The following is a 20,718-nucleotide window of genomic DNA, read 5'->3' as shown; positions in this document are numbered from 1 at the left end:
TCTTGTTGCACCAAACAATTCCAAATCACCAAACAATTCTCGCATTGCCTTTTAAAATTGCTTAAATAACAAAATCATTGTACTTTTTTTATATACACGTAACAGATAACTGAAAAAGTCGTCAAAATATGAGCCATAACTCGTATAGCAATCAAATTGTTTATGTGCAAATATTAGGATAAATATTTATAACCCAAGTTAAAAACAATGCCTACTTGAAAAACTTTCCGAAAGACTCCAGTCAACTCATTTTCCCAAAGTACTTAATTCAAAGCAGTTTGACCAAAAGTATAGTCATTTAAAAATAGTGTCATTGCAAGAATGGGCGATAGTTAAATATTATTTTAATCTTTTGGCAAATTTTTCCGGGATAAGGACGCATTATTGTCGTCTTAAAGGGAATGCTTCTTCTGCAACCATACAGAACGGGAATATTTGGTTAGTCCCAGGAAGATACCCATGTGGGGGCAAAGGGCATTTTGTGTTAACTTTTTGCCGAATTCGGAATGCGCTACTATGCACTCGTCACTCTGTCTTTCAAAGTCACCGACATCAGATGCAGGGAACACCGATCGGCACCGCAAGTGTGGGTCTTAACCAGTGCTGCGGAGTCGGACTTAAAATTTGGAACGCCTTTCAATTTACAAGGAGACGTGACGCATTTGGCAAATACAAAATAAAATGTTAACATATTTTATGTACTCTTTTTTTTGATAATGTTTTTCATAAAATAATAAATCAACAAATTAATTTGCAGAAAATTGCATTTTAGAGAGTTTCAAGCTACGCAAAATTTCCTACTTAGAGTTGTCATGCGCACGTCACCTTTGGTCTGAGAAGATTCCATCAAAACGCAAATATAATTCAAAGTCAACTCGATACGCGCGGGACGCGAACATTTTGTGCATTTTCGCATAGTTAACATGGCCTTGTCTATAGTTTTTGCGGGCCGGATGATTTTCACTGGACCCGACCCCCCCAAATAAAATATATATTTCCGCAAACTTAAAGATTCGGGTAAAGCGTGATAGCTTCTTAATATCGTTAAAGTTCGTGGAAAACTGCATAACCTGGTTAAGCAAAATAAGTATTTATCTAATCTAAGTTTGCATATTTTAAATCTAAGAGAATAACGTGCTCACGACTAAAAAGTTGTGACAAAGAGTTTTTTAAAACACATGCTATAGGAAGTGAACCCAGATTCAGGCTCAGCAGATCAGTTTGGTGTTTCGTGAATGGCCTAAGCCCTAAATAGTGTTAGAAGCGCTTTTTCCCTCACCTGGATCGAACGAAGGTCTCAAAACATTTTACGGGTCGTATATATTTTCCGCGTGACAAATACTAGTCGCTCAAAGTAAGACGGCTCTCTTAAATAGAATTCAGTGTACTAATGGAAACAATTCAAAAAATTCCAAATATAGACTGTTATTAAAATATGTTCAGGCTTTCGCGACCCAAACTGAATGGTCCTGCGACCCAAATTGGGGTCGCGACCCCCTATTTGCCGACCCCTGGGCTAGAGCACCATACTGACGATATGGACATCTTCACATATTCTATGTAGGTATCTTTAGATACCCTCCTCATATGCTGCACCAGATTTTCATCCCCTTTTTGTGCCATGAGCTAATTTAAAATATTGGGCGGACAAACCACCTTAAAAAAAGTGATGTTAAAAAATATTCAAATTGATGGAAAACCATTCTATTTTTACGAAAAAATACATATTAGCATTACTTTATGTCACTCATTATAACAGTCATATTTATATAGCCTTTGTTAGTCTACTTGTGACGATATCCTGCTGGAGCCAGCAGCTTGGTTGAGGAGTACTCCTGTCCACTAACGACGCATTTAAGGCAAATTTTCAAGCAGCTTACTATAGAGCCATTGTAATTTAGCCTTCCGAAATTGGTTTTCTAGGGCACAAAATATCTAAAGACGGTGCACGGCCGCTTCCCGACAAAGTTGAGGCTGTATTCTGAAGTTTCCACGGCCAACGATCATCAAGGGCCTCCAGCAGTTCGCATCATCGTTTTTTTTCCCGACTCTGCAAAAATGATGGCCCCGATATTCAGCATTTTAGGGAAAACCAAAAACCTTGTTTGGAACAAATCTCTAGATTTAGCTTTTCGACATGCAAAACTGGCTCTAGCTAACGGAACTCTTCTGCGCCACCCGTTAGCCTACCTAAGGCTTAGACTGTACCCACCACGGACGCATCGGAATATGCCGCTGGCCGCGGTTTGCAGCAAACAGGGAGGACGGGTCCTAACACATTTTCACCTCTCCCTGGTCTGTCTAAAATCGAATCAGCCTGATTCTTGTCGAAAAACGTTCTTTCGACGATAGTCACTGTCGGGTAAAGAAATATTAACGCTGGAAATTTTCGTTTACTACAGTTGTGAGGGAATCGTTTTGCACCGCCTTCCCTATATATTCATATTGAATAAGACCTGAACCTGTCGGAAAACGTCATAAATTCATCGGAATAAAACCTAAATTGACAAAATAACGCCTGGAACTGTAGGCAGAGGGTATGGGACTATCAGCGACCGTCAGTTTAACATCGGCTGTTCTTGACGTGTGGAAGCTTAAGTTTGAACGGCACAGTTAGGGCGCCGCTGTCTTGACACCAGATTACCCCTTTTCGGGCTTATTGGGGGGAAATGGTAGTGGTGAGAAATTTGGTTTGGTGTGTGTGTTTGTGTAAAAGGTTGTATAGGCCTGGTTTTGATTCTGATCATTTAGGGCAGGTCTTATTCCGACGGATTTAGCACTTATTCTGATTTAGACGTTATTGCGATTATTAGGTAGTTGTCCTATTTTGATCTTAAAAAAATGATATTTATTCCGACGTTGATGTTGCTCTTATTTTCGGTCTTATAGCTTACCGTAGCGGCCCTGTAACTTCCCATAAACGTGAACTCTACGAAGTGAAACTTTTTTCTTCCACGAAGTGAACCTTTTTCTCTTTTCTCTTCTCTCGTTTTTCAGGCTCGCTGTCGCTCGTTTACGCATTCGACACTTGGTTGCCGAATGAACTGGCGCTACATTTGCAGTATTTTGTTAGTAGCCACTCGAAAAATTCGCACACATGTGATTTGTTGTCATGAGTGTTGTGGAAATGGACATATTTTGGCTGCTGTTTTGGCTTCTCATATTAATATGCATTTTTCTCCATGTTATATCAAAACAGAAGCTACCCTCCATTGAAAAATATGATAAATATCAAGATTTTCAAAGAACGTATTTGGTAGTTTTTGTTCTTGCAATGGGTAAGTCATTTCTGCAGCTAAAAAAACGGCGCTGGTCTAGAATCCTACCACAGTTCTAAAATCAACGCACAAAATTTGAGTTTGGATGCGGGTTAGCGTTTGGGTGTGGGTGGGTCAAGTAATATTATATTCCTAATTTAATAATAATACTTGAACCACCTTAACCCAAACGCTAACCTGCACCCTAACCCAAATGGTGTTTCGTTGTGGTAGGATTCTAGACCAGCGCCAAAAAACTAATATCATGTAAACATTACTAAAAAAATTGTCTTTTAAAGGGGCTGATTGGCTTCAAGGTCCATATGTTTATGCTTTGTATCAGCATTACGGAATGACATCTCAACAAATTGACTATTTGTTTGTAATTGGTTTTGGATCAAGCTTAGTTTTCGGAACATTTGCCGGAACTTTAGCTGATAAGTAGTAAGTAGTGCAGTAAAAATAGTTTGCTGTTTTTCTTCCGAATATTTTTCTTATAACCTAATGCTACTCAAAAATAGCTATGTTTTACCATAAACTATGGCGCTGGTCTAGAATCCTACCACAATTAACATTATTTGGGTGCGGGTTAGCATTTTCGGTTAGGGTGGGTCAGGTATTATCATTAAATAATGAATATAATAATACTTGACCTCTGATTGCATTCCACTGCCTTCCCGCCAGAGATCTTTGGTGTGGAATACTTGCTCAAAATCACGCCAGTGACAACATTTGGCGCGGAATATTGTCGGCCTAGTAAATTTACCAAAATAAATTGTCGCTTTTGGCATATATATCGTCCTAGTTTGGCGTAAGATTTGAGCCGAAAAAATTCTGGCGTAAATCTTTGGCGGCAACAAATTGTGGAATGCAGTCAAGACTTGACCCACCCACACTCAAGCGCTAACTCGCACTCTAACCCAAATGTTGTGCGTTGATTTAATAATTGTGGTAGGATTCTAGAACAGCGCCTAAACTATAATCTATTATAAATTAAATTCAAACATTCTGTGTTATTTTACAGTGGTCGAAGGTTAAATTGTATTGCGTATGCTGTGCTTTACATTTGTTCCTGCTTGACAAAGGTATGCTAAAGTTTTTAAACAATTAGTTTTGTAAAAAAAATGTATTTTTAACAATCTGGAAGGCAATGTTTTCTTTAGCATTTTACCAACTTTTGGGTATTAGCTGCTGGTCGTTTATTTGGTGGCATTGCAACTTCTATACTTTTCAGTGCATTCGAATCCTGGGCTGTCTGTGAACATCATAAGGTGGGAACTCAGTTATGTTTTGTGCATTTGCTTTGTCAGTTAAACAATTATAAGTAAAATTTGTCCTTAAATCATATTTACTGTGTTTAAATTTTTTGTATTATCAACCCACTCAGTTTTGTGAGAATCTTAATTAAGTTGACAAATAAGTTCATGGCTTTAAGTAGTTACCAGGCTGGCAGAATCTTGTCAGCCTTCTGGTGGCGAGCATTTTTGGGCTAAATTCTTCGTTTGTTTTGCACCCTAAACTTGAATGATGTGTTCGCCTAAGAAATGTATCAACCTTGCTATGTTTAGACGATAAACAAGACTGTTAAAAAGTAAATGAATAAGTAAAAAGTTGCGATATTACGATTGGAATGTTATACCTGTCTATTTAACAGGAATGGCAACAATCTTATTTGCTTATTTAACTCAATAAAGAAGTACTTGTCAAATCAAAGTACTGCAAATACACAACAATTTAGTACTTTTTAAACTAATAAACAATCAATATGCTTAACACTGGCTTTTCCCTGCTAAACAATGTGCTTCGTACTTTCGTAACTTTTTTTCAGAATGGCACAAAAAAAGTAATTATTGCCAATTTTAGTGCATAATGTTCCTACATATAAAGCAATTTGAAAACACATTTGATTGTATATGTGTAGAACAAGCGCAAGTTCTTAAAAAAAAAAAAAAAAAAAATTTTTTTTGGCCAATTTCTTCGGTTTTCGGTCTGATTGTTCGGCTGACATAGTCCCCAAGCCAGCTTTCTGCCATACTGGTAGTTACCTGTACAGTAAATTATTATTTGACTAATTTCAGAGAGGATTCGGAAGTGACCTTAGTTTACTATTCTCTCAAGCTACGCTTTGCAATTCAGTTGTTTCTATTGCAGCTGGCCAGCTCGCACAGGTAAATACAAACCAACCAGAGCCCGACTTCGACTAAAAATGACCCTGAGATGGAATCTACTCTACAGCCTGTGTTTTACCCATTTACGAATGTAAAAATAGGATTTTTAGCAATCCACTTATAGTGGTGTCATATAATTCAACCACCCACAATACATGGTTGGAAATATTTCACCATATGCTATTAGCCTTTTCAACAGTTTCCATCAACATCAGTTTCAAAATTTGGTCATGCATGTATGCAGGGTTTTACCGCTGAGTAGTTTTAAGAGACCGCAAGTGTTTCATTTAAATACCAAAAAGTTGCAAGTCCAAAATTTGGGAAACCGCTGGAGAAATACCTTAAAAAAAACACTGCACGTATGCAGATGATGGACTGTGGTAGTTTTATGTAGCCTTACTAAGTTTTGAGTCCCACTCAGCAAAACAAAATGACTCGAGTCCAGAGTCAGACTCCCGACTCTGCAGCCGTTATACAAACTAGATGTTTTTTTTTCAGGGTACCTTAAACTTTTCTTACATCGTTGTGCAGCTTGTCGAAAAATTTAACAAGTGTGTTTTTTAACTTGTATTTTAATAGCAACCCACACTCCTATGTTTATCCATTTAAAGTAAATTTTTTGCTGTTTTAAGGTTGCCGCTGATCATTTTGGGTTTGTTTCGCCATTTGACTTGTCCATTTTTGTTCTGCTCGTACTAATTGTTACCCTTTCCCTCACTTGGAATGAAAACTATGGTGACACCGACATCAAAATGACTTCTTCCTTGTCAACTGTTTTGAAACATATACTCAATGGTAATTTAATGGAGTTTTAGTCGTGTTATATTTGTAAATTTCAATATTTACACTATTTGGGTACACTAATCACGGATCTGTAATGTAGCTTGATAATGATTTACAATGCTTTATAACTGAATTACACATCAACTGAAGATGACACAAGTTCAAATCAAAACATCTCAATCAAGATGATGTTGTTGATATATATATACAACTTTTTGGCTTTGCAATTCATGATTAAGCTGCACTATTTGTATTTAATACATTTTAAATAAATACTGCTTCTTCTTACTAATGTTTATCTAGCGGATGTGCTCAACTGTCTTATGCTGGGTACTTGAAACTATTTTGTCCACATACTAAAGCTAAAAAAAAATCTTGCTCAGGTTCGGTAACTGTGAATAACCTCTCATGAATTTTTTTTTTAGACATTTTGTTATATTTTTACAAATTTCTACAAATTTGCTTTTTTGCGGTTATTTAATTTTTATAAAATAGACATTTGGTGTGAATGTTAACACTTCATAAAGGTCCTGATGTGGACTGCATTCTTCAGTTGAGTAACCCTTGGCTAAACTGTTATGGCTGTGTCCTGCATGTTTGACATATTTCTATACTGGGCTAACGTAAATTACAAGTTCATCATAATATGTTCATAACAGTGGCAGAACTTTAATAATTTACCGTTTGATTGAATTTTAGCCAACATTTAAAAAGTGTCTTGTTTTCTGGTTGATTATTTTTGAATTAATGGCATTCACAGTTTAAACTAATTTACTACTTTCTACTTCTATAAGCGATTAACATTTATAAACGAAAATTTAACAACATTTTTGCAAAACCTTCTTTTAAAAATGTTCTAGCGGTGCTGTTTGAAAAACTAATGTTTTTTAGACAAGACTATTCTTATGCTTGGCTTAGTGCAATCCTTGTTTGAAAGTAGCATGTACATTTTTGTGTTGAAATGGACGCCGCTTCTTTCTTTGGACGGAGAACATTACCCTCCAATTCCCCATGGACTAATCTTTTCAAGTTTCATGGTACGAGAAATAGTGATAGGACAAGAGCCACTTGTCAATGTGTAAATCAGCACAAGTGACACCTTTTTTAATTAATAGGCTGAGTCGAGAGATTTCTAAATACCTATTACTGCTTCTTTATAAAGCAGATTTTTGTTACTTTGTTTTGAACCTTAGAGTAATTCAATGGCTACTGGCAAGAAAATTTTCTATTCTTAGTTTCACCAAGAATCAATAAATCCATTGTTTCACCCTAACTGCACAAATCACATTTTGTCTATTTTTAAAGAAAATATTATTCTCGACTCATAGTAACTTCCTTGGCTATAGGCTTAAAAGGTTACAATAACTCTAGCTGTAGCCTACTGGTTTTAAACTTATGATGTTTTGTTGTCCAACAACCATTCAAAAGTCTATCCACACAGACAATATATATATGATGGATTATTTTTAATATGCACAAATATTTTACTAAGTTTGGTTGCTTTGCAGGTTTGTGTCACAATCGGTTCATCGCTTTTCAAAATTATGTTGACTTACACAACAATCGAAAGTTTTATGCGCTATATTTTGCTATTGGCTGGAATGTCACTTCTGGTGCCAGTTTTGGTTCCACAGGTAGATATTAAAACACAAATATTAGTAATATTTTGGCTTTCATCCACTGACTAACTTTTGTCAATCTAGCCTTAATGTTCTATTGGTTTGTAGTTTGGTGTAATGGTTCTTTCACTTTTTAGCTTTGTAAAATCATTTAAAATCGTTTCTAGAAAACAATGCTGTACAGCAGGGGCTCCCAACCTGATGGTCCCCTAGGGAGCCATGAAAAAAATTAAAAAATGCAATTTGTTTTAGTTTATTATCTACTACACTATAACCATAAAATAAACTAAAATTTAATGAACTCTTGAAGCTGCAAGAAGAGGTGGCAACCCAACTGAGCTTTGACAAAGATAGTTTGACCACATTTTGGGTAAAACTAACCAATTCATACCCTAAGCTAAGTGAAATGGTCATGCCATTGTTGTTGCCTTTCGTGAATGTGGGTTTTTAACAAAGTTACCTACAAAGCAGCGCAGTGTCTTGGATATTCAATATGACATGCGGCTGGCTCTTTCCACCACTAAACCATTATTTAAGACATTGTCAGAGCAAAAACAAACTCTACATTAAATGAAAATATAATAACTAATTAATGTACTATCTTGTTTATTGTGTTTTGTATAAATTATATCATTTTATCATTCTAACTGTCGGTCACTGTATGTTTAAAAGGTTGAAAAAAATAAGGGCCATTGATTTCTCAAAATTACTAAAGGGGGCCACAATGTTAAAAAGGTTGGGAACCCCTGCTGAACAGACTATAGAATATTGATTTCAAGCCAAAGTTTTTCAAGTTTGGTATAGGCTACCTAACGCTCCAGCTGGATTGGATACCATTTCACAGATTTATCACTACTTATGTTAAAAATGGCTCCGGATTCCAAATGCTGCTCTAATAAATAGTAAAAATGGCGCGAGCTCTGGCCAACAAATGCAATAAAAGTGGCTCTTAACTGGAGAAAATGCTTGTCTATAACTCCTGAGCCCTTTGTAAAATAACTACTTTCAAATCACTTCACATACAAGATACTTTAAATATCCAAGCTGACAAATTATTTATTGTCAATAAAACTTAGTTATCTGTCAGTGATTAAATTAAAAAATGTTGTGTCATTTAAACGTTGTTACAGATACTGTTTGAAAACCTTTGGTGTAAAAAAAAAATATTTTTAGAAAAAAATCCTCGTTCTTCTTGCTTTGTTTATTTTTGAAGTGTGTGTTGGAATTTTTTGGCCATCCATCGGCACTATGAGAGGCGTCTACATTCCGGATAATGGTACATTTACAATGTGATAGTTGCCAACATATCAATGTTTTTGTGTATTCGTCACAAGGATTATGATTTTTTTACTTTTACTTAATTTTTTTATGTGCTGTCTTTGTGTGTTTTTACTAAAAATAAATGTGTTTAATATTATCTTTACTGCTATTTTCAGTTCGGTCAACCGTCATGAATGTCTTCCGTATCCCACTGAATCTGTTGGTTATAATAGTTTTGTTACAGGTATGGACATTATCTTTTTTAAGTAATTTTTACAGCTGTAAATAGGCTATGGCTAAGCAAGCTGCAACCGAAGTCCTTAATGATAACAATCAAATATTAGGTATTTTGTGTAATTCTACAAGGAAGATTATAATGCAAAAACCTAACAAAAAAAAGTAAACTTACACACTGGCTTACTTTAGAAAGGCTTGTTAATTGTAGTTATGCCCGTGTTTTTTTTCCATTTTAAAAGAGTAATTTTTGTCCGATGAAATTATAAGAACTTATAACATTGACATATCAAAACTAAGTGTTTAAAAAATAAAAACTCTTAAAAATTCTCAGTGCTATTAATTAATTGGCTTAAGGGTCATTGTAGTTAAAATGAAATATGTAGAAAGGCTATGGTTCCTTTAAGAATTAAAAAAAAAACATATATATATATATATAATATATACTGTTTATAATATATACTTTTTCATAGTGGTTTGCATAGCATGTTAGTGTTACTACCATACAACTATTTGAGAAATATAGATTGTTATACTTGTAAATGTTAACATTTTTGTATTTACTTTCACCCTTAATTTGCAGGATTTTGATATCAAGGTTGTCTTTGTGTGCAGTGTGTTAGGCCTGATTTTAGCTTCTTTGGCCCAGAGTTCAATTTTTAAGTAAGTGTTATTTAATATGTTACTGGTTGTGGTGCAACCTTGGTTATTAATTTCAATAAAAAAACATATGTATAAGTATAATGACAGTTGGCACATAATCATTTATAAACACTACAAAACAACTTAGTTCCAGAACCTCAATTAAAGAAGAGCCTATTGACAAGAAATTCAATGGAGATGTTCAAATGCTAAACATTGTCTGATCTCAAATGATTTGAATTAGAGAAAGACTGATATTCCAAAGTCTAAACTGTTTCCGTAAAAGCAAATTTCCTTAGGAACTTCGGAATTTGTCATTTGTCGTTCTTTTTATGTCTGACTAGTTTTACATAGAATGTGGTCTGTGGTGTTGAACATTGCCATCCAAAGTCAATATGCAAAATAATATGTGTAATTTTATGTATAAATATACCTAGATAAAATGAATATAATTCGTTATAGTTGAAAACTAATAGGCTATCATCATCTGTCCAAATAAGTTTTATTGGCTGATCTCCAGTTTAATTGTTTTACTTCTTTATCACTCTTTTTATGTAACTGTGTTCATATTTATACAAAACCATTGATGTTTACTAATACAATTGGTACTAACAATTTGTATTGCGGTACTATATTTATTGCTGTGCTATATTTGCTCAAGTTCAATGGTACTAACGTTTTTTTCTCTTTAGTGCACTTTGATTGTGTTAAATGTACACTTTTTACCTAGTTATGTCTTTTCATTATGTTTTTAGTACTGTCAAAAGTTCTACACTGCCATAAATCGAATCCTACATAGTAAACGCTGTATGCTTTTATATTGCAGTTGATTTGTTTTTCAGATTTCCTGATGTGTCTGCCATTTTATTGTTGAAAATTTCTGTTTACTGGTTAAGACCAATTTTAAGTTATATTTTGAGGTATTTTATTTCCTTGTTAGCCATATATTTAATCTTCGTTGCACTTTATCAGGTATAGAGCCTAATAAAGTGGTTTGCTTAACAACCTCTCTGTTGCCTTGAATTCTGTAAATGGATTTTGCTGCAGTTTTGCAGGCTGAAGTGGATAGAAAAAGGAAGCACATTGAAGGAAAGAACATTTTAGATGTAAATATTGTTTTGATTTTACTGTTTAAATCAGACATATATCGCTTGATTTTGGTTGCACATAGATGAAAAAAGAGTTTTTGAGATAGAAGCGAAATATGTTTGTTGTGTAACATCAAAACAAACTGTCGTTCGTTTTTCTAAGTTATGCACTTTATTTTACTGTTCTGTGGATCACAATACACATTTTGTTTAGTAATTTTAATAATAATTACAAATCAATAATATTGTGAAATGTCGACTTTATCGAATATTATGGCTTTCATATTTTTATTAAAGTTACTGTTTTATTTGGGTACACTATGCGCGGATCTGTAATGTAGCTTAATAATAAATTTCAAAGCCAAAAAGGTCGAGTGAAGTTGATACAAGTTCGTATTGAAACGTCTTAATCAAGATGCTGTTGATCTACTCGACCTTTTTGGCTTTGAAATTTATTATTTAGCTACATTACTGTTTTATGTTTTAGGGAAAAAAGAAATATTTTAAGCGGGGCGACTTGGCTAGCAAAGAACGGGAAGAGTATGAAAAGACACATAATCTGAAGCGTGCAAAAGAGGAAGATGCCAGTACATCGACGAGTGCTGAATTGGAAGACCTCAGTGGAATTGGCCCTGATGAGGATAAACTGCCAATGACTTTGTCAAGACAGGAGGTGTAGATTTTATTTAATGATTAAGATTTGGCCGTAATAAAATCTAAATCATAGTGTACCGTTGATTAGGTTCACTAATAAAGCAATAGGTTATCCTGTTTTTGTGCATCTTAATAAACTGTGATAATATATATAACATTAGCAATGTAGGCCTCAAATATATCAAGTGTTAAATATGTGTCAATTTTTACCAAAGTGTGCCATTATTGTTAGTTAGGAAAGTTGACATAAATCTTTCCCTATGCTCAAGTCAAATAAAGGGATACGTTTGTTCATGAGAAATTAATATATATAATATTTTATCAAATGGTTGATTTTTATGCCCCATGAGCTTTGAATCATTGCATTTGTGATTTATGTTAAGAAAATATCCCATTCTTTTATTGTAGGTCATTCGAAGATTACGAGATCGCAACGAACCCATCACACTCTTTGCAGAATCGCACTACGAAGCATTTCAGAGATTGCGAAAGCTTGAAATCATGGCTCCTGACATAAACAAGGGTCTAAGAAATGACTTCAAGGTTTGGTCTTTTTTAAGTTTTCATAATTGTATGAAGTTTCTAGTGTGAAACATATGTACACACATATATGTGTGTACATATGTTTCATTGTATTATGATATGATACTGGCGATCCCTTTCATTATGAAGTTGCTTGTACTAACAGATTGAGCAAGCATTGGCGTATGGTTGTTTCTCGACTCGTTCCCTTCTGAGCCTGCATAGCTCAGTTGGTAGAGCGACGGTCCCGGCTTGACCGGAGGTCGTGAGTTCGAACCTCACTGCAGGCTAGTTGTTTTTCTAGTCTGCTCTGCTTGCATCATTGATCGACAGATTCGGTGAGTCTGCAATGGCTTTTCGGTGTACTAAGTTTCTAGTGTATGTTGAATATTATCGGATCAAAGCCAATACCAGATATCAAGTAGAAGTTAATCAGTACTTACCTGACACTAGGGTGGTGTGTGTGCTAGTAGTATACGCCCTAACACTAAAGTTGTTTTTCCCAAAAACCCTAAAAAGCATAGTCTTTTTATGTTAATTAGATCGGATTACCAGACTTGTTGCCCAAAATATAAAATGACAACTATTAGACATTCTTAGTAGTCAAGTTAAAACTCACAATGTACTCAAGAGCCTATAAACTTTATTTAAAACAATGCTTACTCAAAATTAACGAAAACTATATGTTTATTTGTTAAGTAAGTGTATCTGTTTTTAGCCACTTTGTTTTTTTTGTTTGGCATTCCAACCAGGATGGCTGAAAAAACCAAAGATATATTTGTTTTTTGAATATTGCTGTAGGCTGCCATGGACGAATTAGAGCAAGAAAACCTTGACAACCTTTTCAATGAACATAAAAACAATAAACTCAGTGCAAGTTCAACTCTGGATGTTCAGGATGATGGAATTACAATGGACTCTCTACAAGTATGTTTAAGCTTCTGATTTTAATGATTACTACCTTACATCCGGCGTATCATGACTCATTTTATTTTTGAATAATAAATATTGCATTTAAAGGGGTCCCAATAGTCAAAAAAACACATTTGATTGCATACTGCTGCGGAGAGGTTTCTTATTAAATAAATTTGGTTTATAAGTTTGTTACCACCTTACATCCGACGTATCATGACTCATTTTAGTTTTGAATAGTCGTTTTAAATCCTGTATTCAAATGGTAATATCCAGTCTTGCAAAACCTAGATGAAGCAACACAGTGCATTTAAAGTTGTCACAATAGTAAAAAAAAAACTTTTGATTCTATGCAGCTACAGAGAGATTTATATTTAATAAATTGTGTTTATAAGTTTGTAGTTTTACCAAAAAGTACTCCCAAACTAGTTGGTATTAATTGTCATACAACAAAAATATGCCTAAATAAGTCGCCAATGTATCATATATCAAGTTTAGTATTTTATTGTGTTCCAATTATTTATTTGAAGATATTGTAACCTGTTGTGTCGCGTGGCATTGAATGCAAGGTCATTTGATTAAACTTCGCGCTGCTGAGAACTTGTGTGCAGACTTGGACAACTAGATTTATTTTGGCTTTTGAAAATTAGATTAGAATTAAAATTAGACCGTTTTGAGTTTTCTCAAATTAGATTGGAATTAGAATTACCAAATTCCTAAAAAATCAAATTTGAACTAGAATTTGAACTAGAATCACATTTAGTTATTTACAATCAATTTAATTTAATCGCAATTTATTCTTATAAGAACGCGAATGGTAAAAATGTGTGTGCTAATTGTTATGCCTTTTTATGCTTTTTAGACTGTAAAAATACATACAAGTCGTTCAAACCAAAGAATCTAAATTGAAATTATGTGTTTTAACTGAGAGACTAAAAATGCCGTTGGACAAAGTAGCATTTTTGGTAAAAATCCGAATTAGATCCGAATTAGAATTAGCCGTATTTTGCTCTAATTCAAAGAATTAGAAAACTAGAATTATCTAGTTGTCCAAGTCTGCTTGTGTGAACCTACAAATGGTGACCATTGACGCCATCGAATACCTTCTTGGCGGACTCTTACGCAACGTTTAGCAATGGCAGAAGATACTATAACAGTAGTTGCATTAAAAATACCACCGTTTTGGCCACAAGACCCAGAACTGTGGTTTCTACAAGACGAGGCGCAATTTGGCGTAAAAGGTGTGACGCAATCTCCTACAAAATTTAACCACGTGGTTGCCGCTATCTCACCTGGCATTGTTGTGAGAGACAATATAAAGCACCTTTCATGTGATGGAATTATGAAGACTAAAAGAAGCACTAATTAGAAGAATCGGCATATCGCAAGACCAAAGACTTCCAAAACATGAGTACCTCGGTGACAAGCCGTCACAAACCTTCTCTCTACTCGGTGGCGTCGAAGCCAAGCAAATTTTGAGCGAGTTATTTGCAAAGTCTTTCCGCTAATTTAGGAACCGTTTTGTCAACCCTGGATTTAGATTAAGAAGAGCTCGCTGAAAAAGCAGATAACATCTTTGTTTATCAGATTCGCAACCAACGCTGGCAGTAGTCGATCAAATTTAACACGACGTTGCAGCATTTAAAAGGAGTGCAACGTTAATTTTAAAAGGAGTGCAACAGTCACCAGCCACCTTTCGCGCGTAAGGTTAAATTTTAAAGTAGTGTTAGTAAACACTGTCGCTTCGGGGGCAACTCCAAGAATGCGTTCCACCGTGTAGCTTTGCGGGAAAGGCTTCAACCAGCCCCAATGGCGGCTAGTACCTCTGGTCATTCTCGCCGCCTCTTGCATATAATAGACTACGCAGGTGGTCGGTCATACTTGGTTGATTCCGGTGCATCTGTCAGCTTTATGCCAGTGACACGAATGAATCACATTGTCTGTCCGACGAACCTCCAGCTTGTTGCGGCAAATGGAAGTAAGCAAGATACTTATGGCACCCGGAAAATTAACCTTGATTTAGGGTTAGTTCAAAAGTTTTCGTGGGATTCTATACTCGCCAATGTCACACATCCAATCTTCGGCGCTGGTTTATTTCTGAATTCTGGAATTCTCATTGACATCTCATTTCTTTAATCCAGAATTAATCTGCCAATTTAAATTGGGCTACCATTTTTAGCAAAATTGATTTAGAAAGAGCAAACCATGAAATTCCAATTGCGGAAAAAGGTATCCCCAGAACGGCGATAATTACACCGTTTGGTTTATTTGAATACACACGAATACCGTTTGGCCTTTGCAATGCTGTCCAAACTTTTCAACGATTTATGAACGAGGTTTGTAGGACATTTACGTTTACGTTTGTTTATCTTGACGATATTTTAGTTTTCACCTTCTATAGCTGCCCACCGCAAGGTTTTATGCCCCCTTCCCGTTGGTTTTACATTCACACGCAATCAGTATCGATCGTTTTATTCAATGGTCTGAAGCTTTACCTACGACGGGTGCCACAGCGTCGTGTGCTAGACTGCTAGTTCGTTATTGTCGTGGGTGTCACGATACGGCCAGTACCATAACTTTTGATATGGGTCGGCAATTCGAATCAAATCTCATAGCCTTAACCAATTGTTAGGTTCTCATCGACAGCGTACAACACTTCCTACCATCCACAATCGAACGGAATTGTTAAATGCATATTCAAGTCAAGTTAGCGTTAAAGGCACGTCTTGCAGACCGCAACTTGGTCGGCCAACTTTTTAGTATTGCTTGGAATTAGATCAGCGCCAAAAGAAGATATGGGATGTTCGGCAGCAGAGTTGATGTATGGAACCACATTGAAACTCCCAAGAGAATTATTTTCACCACTAGAAAAAAATCAAGAATGTCAAGACCCGATTAAGCTCGTCTCTACGTAATATGCAATGCGAAGATTGCGTACTATACCAACATCTTTGCGTTTGCGTCTTATCGCAACATCCTATGCCCTTATGATGACCTTTCAAGGTCGTATCAAAAACAACAAAGTATTTTCGACTCGAAATTAACGGTCGGCAAGACACAATTTCCTTAGACCGTCTTAAACCTGCAAATATCGAACAAACTTTTGTGCCAACAGGTTTATGCTCATGGGCACCTCAAGTGCCCCCCTCTAGAATTTCAAAATTTGATATGTACAATGCATATTAATATCATAGGAACTGAAGTTGAAATATGTGTACATATTCATATTGGAAAATTTTCTGCGGGGGTCTCTATTCATGCTACCTGACTTCAGTCGACAACGAGTCCAGTAATTATCCGACACGCAGTGGTCGCGTGATAAATTTACTAATTCGTTTTTGTGTGTAACACTGGTGTATTGCAGCGTGTCGTTAATTTATTGTATTCGATACACGCGACTTGTGCATCGTTGTGCCTCGTGGAGCTAAATGTAAGGCCACTCAATTAAGTTATACGCGCTTCTAAGAGGTTGTTGTGTTTTGTGTGAGCCTACATCATTAAGAGTGTTAAATAATGCTCTGCTCTACTGATCAAGCAGTTCAGGTCAACTGGGTGCTGTATTGAACTTTCAATGTTTTTTATTTTTATTCTTTTATTTTTTTTAATTTTCTAATATAGGATTGACATTTATCAGCCTTTAAAGCATTGGTTCTTGACCGGGGTGCCGCGACACACATATTTTGGAATCTTTAAATATATGATTTCTGCTCAACTCTTACAACTTTTTGTGTAAAATTATAGTGGATTAAATTCAATAATAACTTCCTAGGTTGTGTAGATTTGGTGTGTTGTCCCAGTTCCGTTTATTGCGACATTCGAGTGAATAACCTACGAAAAAAGTCTTTAAAACACTGCTTTAAAGGTTCGCATTCTGACCGCAATCCGCCAATTAACCGTAGCCCTTCTCTAGACTTTCGTTTGAAATTCATTATTAAAAAGTCACAATAAGCACTTAAAGTCGTGACCTTTTTACGATTTTTAAGACTCAGCTTAAATAAATAAAAAAAAATTTCCCCTTTTTACGATTTTTAAGGCTTAAGTTAAATAAACAAAAATAATGTTGAAAACTTTAATATTTTAAGGAACGAAGAAAGGCTCTTGGAAAAGGCAAGGAAGACCATGACTGCGATCTCATTCTCGACACAATGCAGGTTATCATCATTTAACTCAGTGCTCCTCAACCTTTTTTGGTTTGGTGAACCCCTAATGTTGTTGTGACGAACTCATGTACCCTGTTTACTTAAAAGGTAAACTGAGGTAAAAAGCGACATGAAAAATCAATATCATCATGTCCATTAAACCGAGCGGAGCCGACGAAGTTTTACGGACTGTCGGTGAGAGTTTCATTATGGCTGCAGGTTGCCTGCGAGTACTATATGCAGAGAGGATTATTAACTATACATGAGTTGCAAACTACATGTATTTTTTAATATCCTGAATGTCAAATAATACTGGTTTAATAAAAGTTTGTTATGCACCCTTGTATACCTTTTGGTACTGGTGCACCCCATGCATAATTTGGTGTTCCCTATGGTGCACCGTGCACATTGGTTGAAGAGCATTGCTTTAACTCACTCACTTATTAATCCTTGGCATTGGCTGTATATATTTATTAGGGTTGTTAAAAAAAACACTTTTTTGTCAAATTTCAGTGGGGACCCCCTGGAATTGTTAGGTTGCGTCTAAAAACCCCACAAACCAAATCTGAGCACGTTTGGTTCAGTATTGACCGTGCTACGACAATTTGAAAATTCAGATTTGGGCTAAAATTAAAAAAAAAAATTATCCTCCCCCTGAAAATTTTTTTTTTCTTCTTTTTTTACATTGCTTTGCAATTGAATAGCCATAAATAAATCTGTTTTGCAGTAAAAAAGTGAGTAGTCATGGTACAAATGTCACATTTCAACAACATTTGTTAGGCTGTTACAGGCCGTGTAATAGGAGCTGGGAATCTACTACAGAGTCGGTTTATTTGCATAAAGTCGGATTTTAGTTTTTTTTTCTAGGTCGGAGTCGAGTTGTTCTATATATTGGTTAATTTTGATTTACAGTAGTTTATCAATTTGTCATAATTTTGATTTACAGTAGTTTATCAACTTTTTTTAACACGTTGTCACTATTTCAGTTTCTTATGAAATGCTGGGCGAAGGAATTGAACGAATTCCCCGCCGAAAAAAAGAAGCACATCCAGTGGAAAACGCAGTCGGCCATTCACCGTCAAACCAAAGCCTACCTTTCGCCTCTGTTTAAGAAGCTGAAGAGGCGAACCGTTGCTCAAGATATCCTCGAATACCTGTCAGGTATCATCGGTCTTACCTTGGATCGAGATTACGTTAAGGTAAAGGTTACGTTTGCTATATTAATAGAAATACTTTCAAAGTATTTTTTCTTATCAAAGTATCTTGTGTCGTATTTTTTATATTATAAAATTCCCGGCAGCAAATAATAGTTAAAATAGCTCAAAGTACGACCTAACCCAGAATGATAACAGAATCACCGCCATGATTATTCATATTTACAAATCAACCACACCTGTTGACCTACAGAGACGTCAAAAGTCTCAAGTCCGGTTCTGGTTCAGTAGATTTCGGTTTACATCCCGCAAAATCTCTCCTAACTTTTTTTCCAAAATACGTTATATCTTTTCCCCCAAGAGTATGCCACCTAAAGTGTACAGAGTGGTTTTACACTACGTTTAGGTGCCTTCAACTTCTCCTGTTTACAATTTTGGCAAGTCGAGTTTTTGACATATTTAACGTTCCCTAAAGCAAAAATGATCGTTGTTTTTTTAATAAAATGACAGTTCTTTTTTTATGCGGTTAAGAAATCATTGTTTTAGAATATTAGTATTTTTTAGCAGAGTATGCTAGTTATATAGTGTGTGTGGTATTTTAAAGTATTGTAAACGCCTATGCTCTGATAAAGCTGCCAAATATCTATGGTAGTTCTTAAATTGGTATCTGTCTTTCAAAGACATTTTGGTAGTCAAACAAGCCAAGCCTTATAAAACATTCCGCGATCTTTATTAATTAGCACCATACTTCAACTTGCAAAGAGATGCAGTCTATATACTCGACTTTTTTCGTGCATAGTGTACCTATAGGTTTGGACAAAAATACATTTTTTCTCAACTCTTTGTGTAAGATTAGAGTGTAATAAACCAATTCTAACTTTCTACGTTGTGTAGAGTTCATGTGTGTTGTTTCATTTCAGTTTATTGTGACATCCTAGTGAATTTAAATCGTACTGGGATGCCGCAATCTATTTATTATTTCTAAGGGGGTGCCGCAAGCCAGGCTGAGAAACACTGCCTTAAAAAAACACTCCGTGATCTTTATTAATTAGCACTATACCTCAACTTGCAACTCTTGCAGGCGAGCGCTATCTACTTACAAATGGCGATCGGCAACGCGCCGTGGCCTATCGGCGTTACGATGGTGGGAATCCACGCTCGAACAGGTCGCGAGAAGATCTTCTCCCAGCAGATTGCGCACGTGCTCAACGACGAGACGCAGCGCAAGTTCATCCAGGGTCTCAAGCGCATCATGACTGTGTGTCAGCGCCTCTACCCAACCGATCCTTCCAAGTCTCTGGAGTTTCAAGCTATCAAGCCTATTTGAGGAGTGTTCACTGCTCGAAAAATCGTCAATGTGTCACCGAAATGGGGAGAGGACTGTTGTGGAAAACTCCTTCGCAGAGCGGTCGGAGTTGGCAGCGTGAAAGAAACGTTTTGCCGACATGTTGTTACTATAGTATAAGAATATCAAAGCCCATGCAGAAGTAGGAATCATTTTTGATGTTAAAAATGAATTACGATTTATTGGAAACGTTCAAAATGATATCTTCTTCTGTATGGGCTTTGGTATTCTTACTACGTCTTACTACAACCTTCAACCATTATGCTCCAATGTATTTATTATGTTTTTATGAAGCATGCAATGTGGTGTACACTTTGCTGTGCGCTTTTTTTATCGTGATCTCGCAAACCAAACAATAAGTAACTTAATTCTCGATGCAACAGTAGTACCAGGTTTTTACTCAACATTTAACACGATGGCTTTATTAGATATGTAGCTAAGAAAATATGTCGCTGGCAAATATACTTTGAAAATATATATGGTATCAAGCAGCTTCAGCAAATACTTAAAAATCGACTAGCTTTTGATGGTTTTAGTTAAATAAATCCACGAAAGCAAATTGTATAATACTGTAGCAGTTTAATTTATGCTTTTACTACGTCAATTTCGCGCAAAATGTAGGGGTATTAAATATTTTATTGCTCACGTTTTCCTTTTTTTCGGAAAAATATTTTAGATGGAAATTAACAAACTTAAACATCGTTTTAAAATTTCGTCACAAAACAGAATTTCAACGGAAGGTCTGAACTTGATTGTTAATCTAAAGAATTCGTTCGTTAGTAACTCCTGGAACTTTGTGGGCACAAAAACGATATACATAACTCCAGCTAAATGAACTATTTCTTTAAAGGGTTGTCAAAACCTAAATCGCACCAGGTAACGTACATCATCACATACATTGTACAAACTAACATTTTTGTTAAAACTTTAAATTCGTTGCA

The 20,718-nt window shown here is 35.6% G+C and overlaps 2 protein-coding genes and 1 non-coding gene across 4 annotated transcripts; all 3 read left to right on the top strand.

Annotated features, from left to right (window-relative positions):
- Positions 1 to 3,044: 3,044 nt before the first annotated feature.
- On the top strand, positions 3,045 to 10,935 carry LOC146157483 (solute carrier family 61 member 1-like). 2 transcript variants are annotated; one of them, XM_083386787.1, is made up of 12 exons: positions 3,045 to 3,278; positions 3,557 to 3,701; positions 4,282 to 4,342; positions 4,421 to 4,528; positions 5,336 to 5,425; positions 6,058 to 6,220; positions 7,100 to 7,245; positions 7,717 to 7,842; positions 9,001 to 9,103; positions 9,264 to 9,331; positions 9,905 to 9,984; positions 10,118 to 10,935. In XM_083386787.1, the coding sequence occupies exons 1-12, from the start codon at positions 3,113 to 3,115 to the stop codon at positions 10,185 to 10,187; spliced, it is 1,326 nt and encodes a 441-aa protein (XP_083242913.1). In that variant the 5' UTR covers positions 3,045 to 3,112; the 3' UTR covers positions 10,188 to 10,935. The 2 variants fall into 2 exon arrangements, with proteins under 2 accessions (XP_083242913.1, XP_083242912.1); XM_083386786.1 differs by having other exon boundaries at positions 10,112 to 10,935.
- Positions 10,934 to 20,222, top strand: LOC146157481 (pre-mRNA-splicing factor 18-like). The gene is made up of 7 exons (XM_083386788.1): positions 10,934 to 11,069; positions 11,539 to 11,724; positions 12,114 to 12,248; positions 13,029 to 13,154; positions 17,222 to 17,290; positions 18,265 to 18,477; positions 19,514 to 20,222. Exons 1-7 carry the CDS (start codon positions 10,995 to 10,997, stop codon positions 19,757 to 19,759), a joined length of 1,050 nt encoding a protein of 349 aa, XP_083242914.1. The 5' UTR covers positions 10,934 to 10,994; the 3' UTR covers positions 19,760 to 20,222.
- Trnaa-ggc (transfer RNA alanine (anticodon GGC)) lies at positions 12,443 to 12,517 on the top strand. Its single transcript has one exon. It is a non-coding gene; the product is annotated as a tRNA-Ala (tRNA).
- Positions 20,223 to 20,718: the final 496 nt, after the last annotated feature.

The sequence above is a fragment of the Ascidiella aspersa genome, chromosome 4, assembly GCF_963924565.1.
Source record: "Ascidiella aspersa chromosome 4, kaAscAspe10.2, whole genome shotgun sequence".
In the NCBI taxonomy this organism is placed as follows: Eukaryota; Metazoa; Chordata; class Ascidiacea; order Phlebobranchia; family Ascidiidae; genus Ascidiella; species Ascidiella aspersa.
The sequence above is the reverse complement of the archived record's forward strand: the minus strand, read 5'-3'. Positions and strand labels throughout refer to the sequence as shown.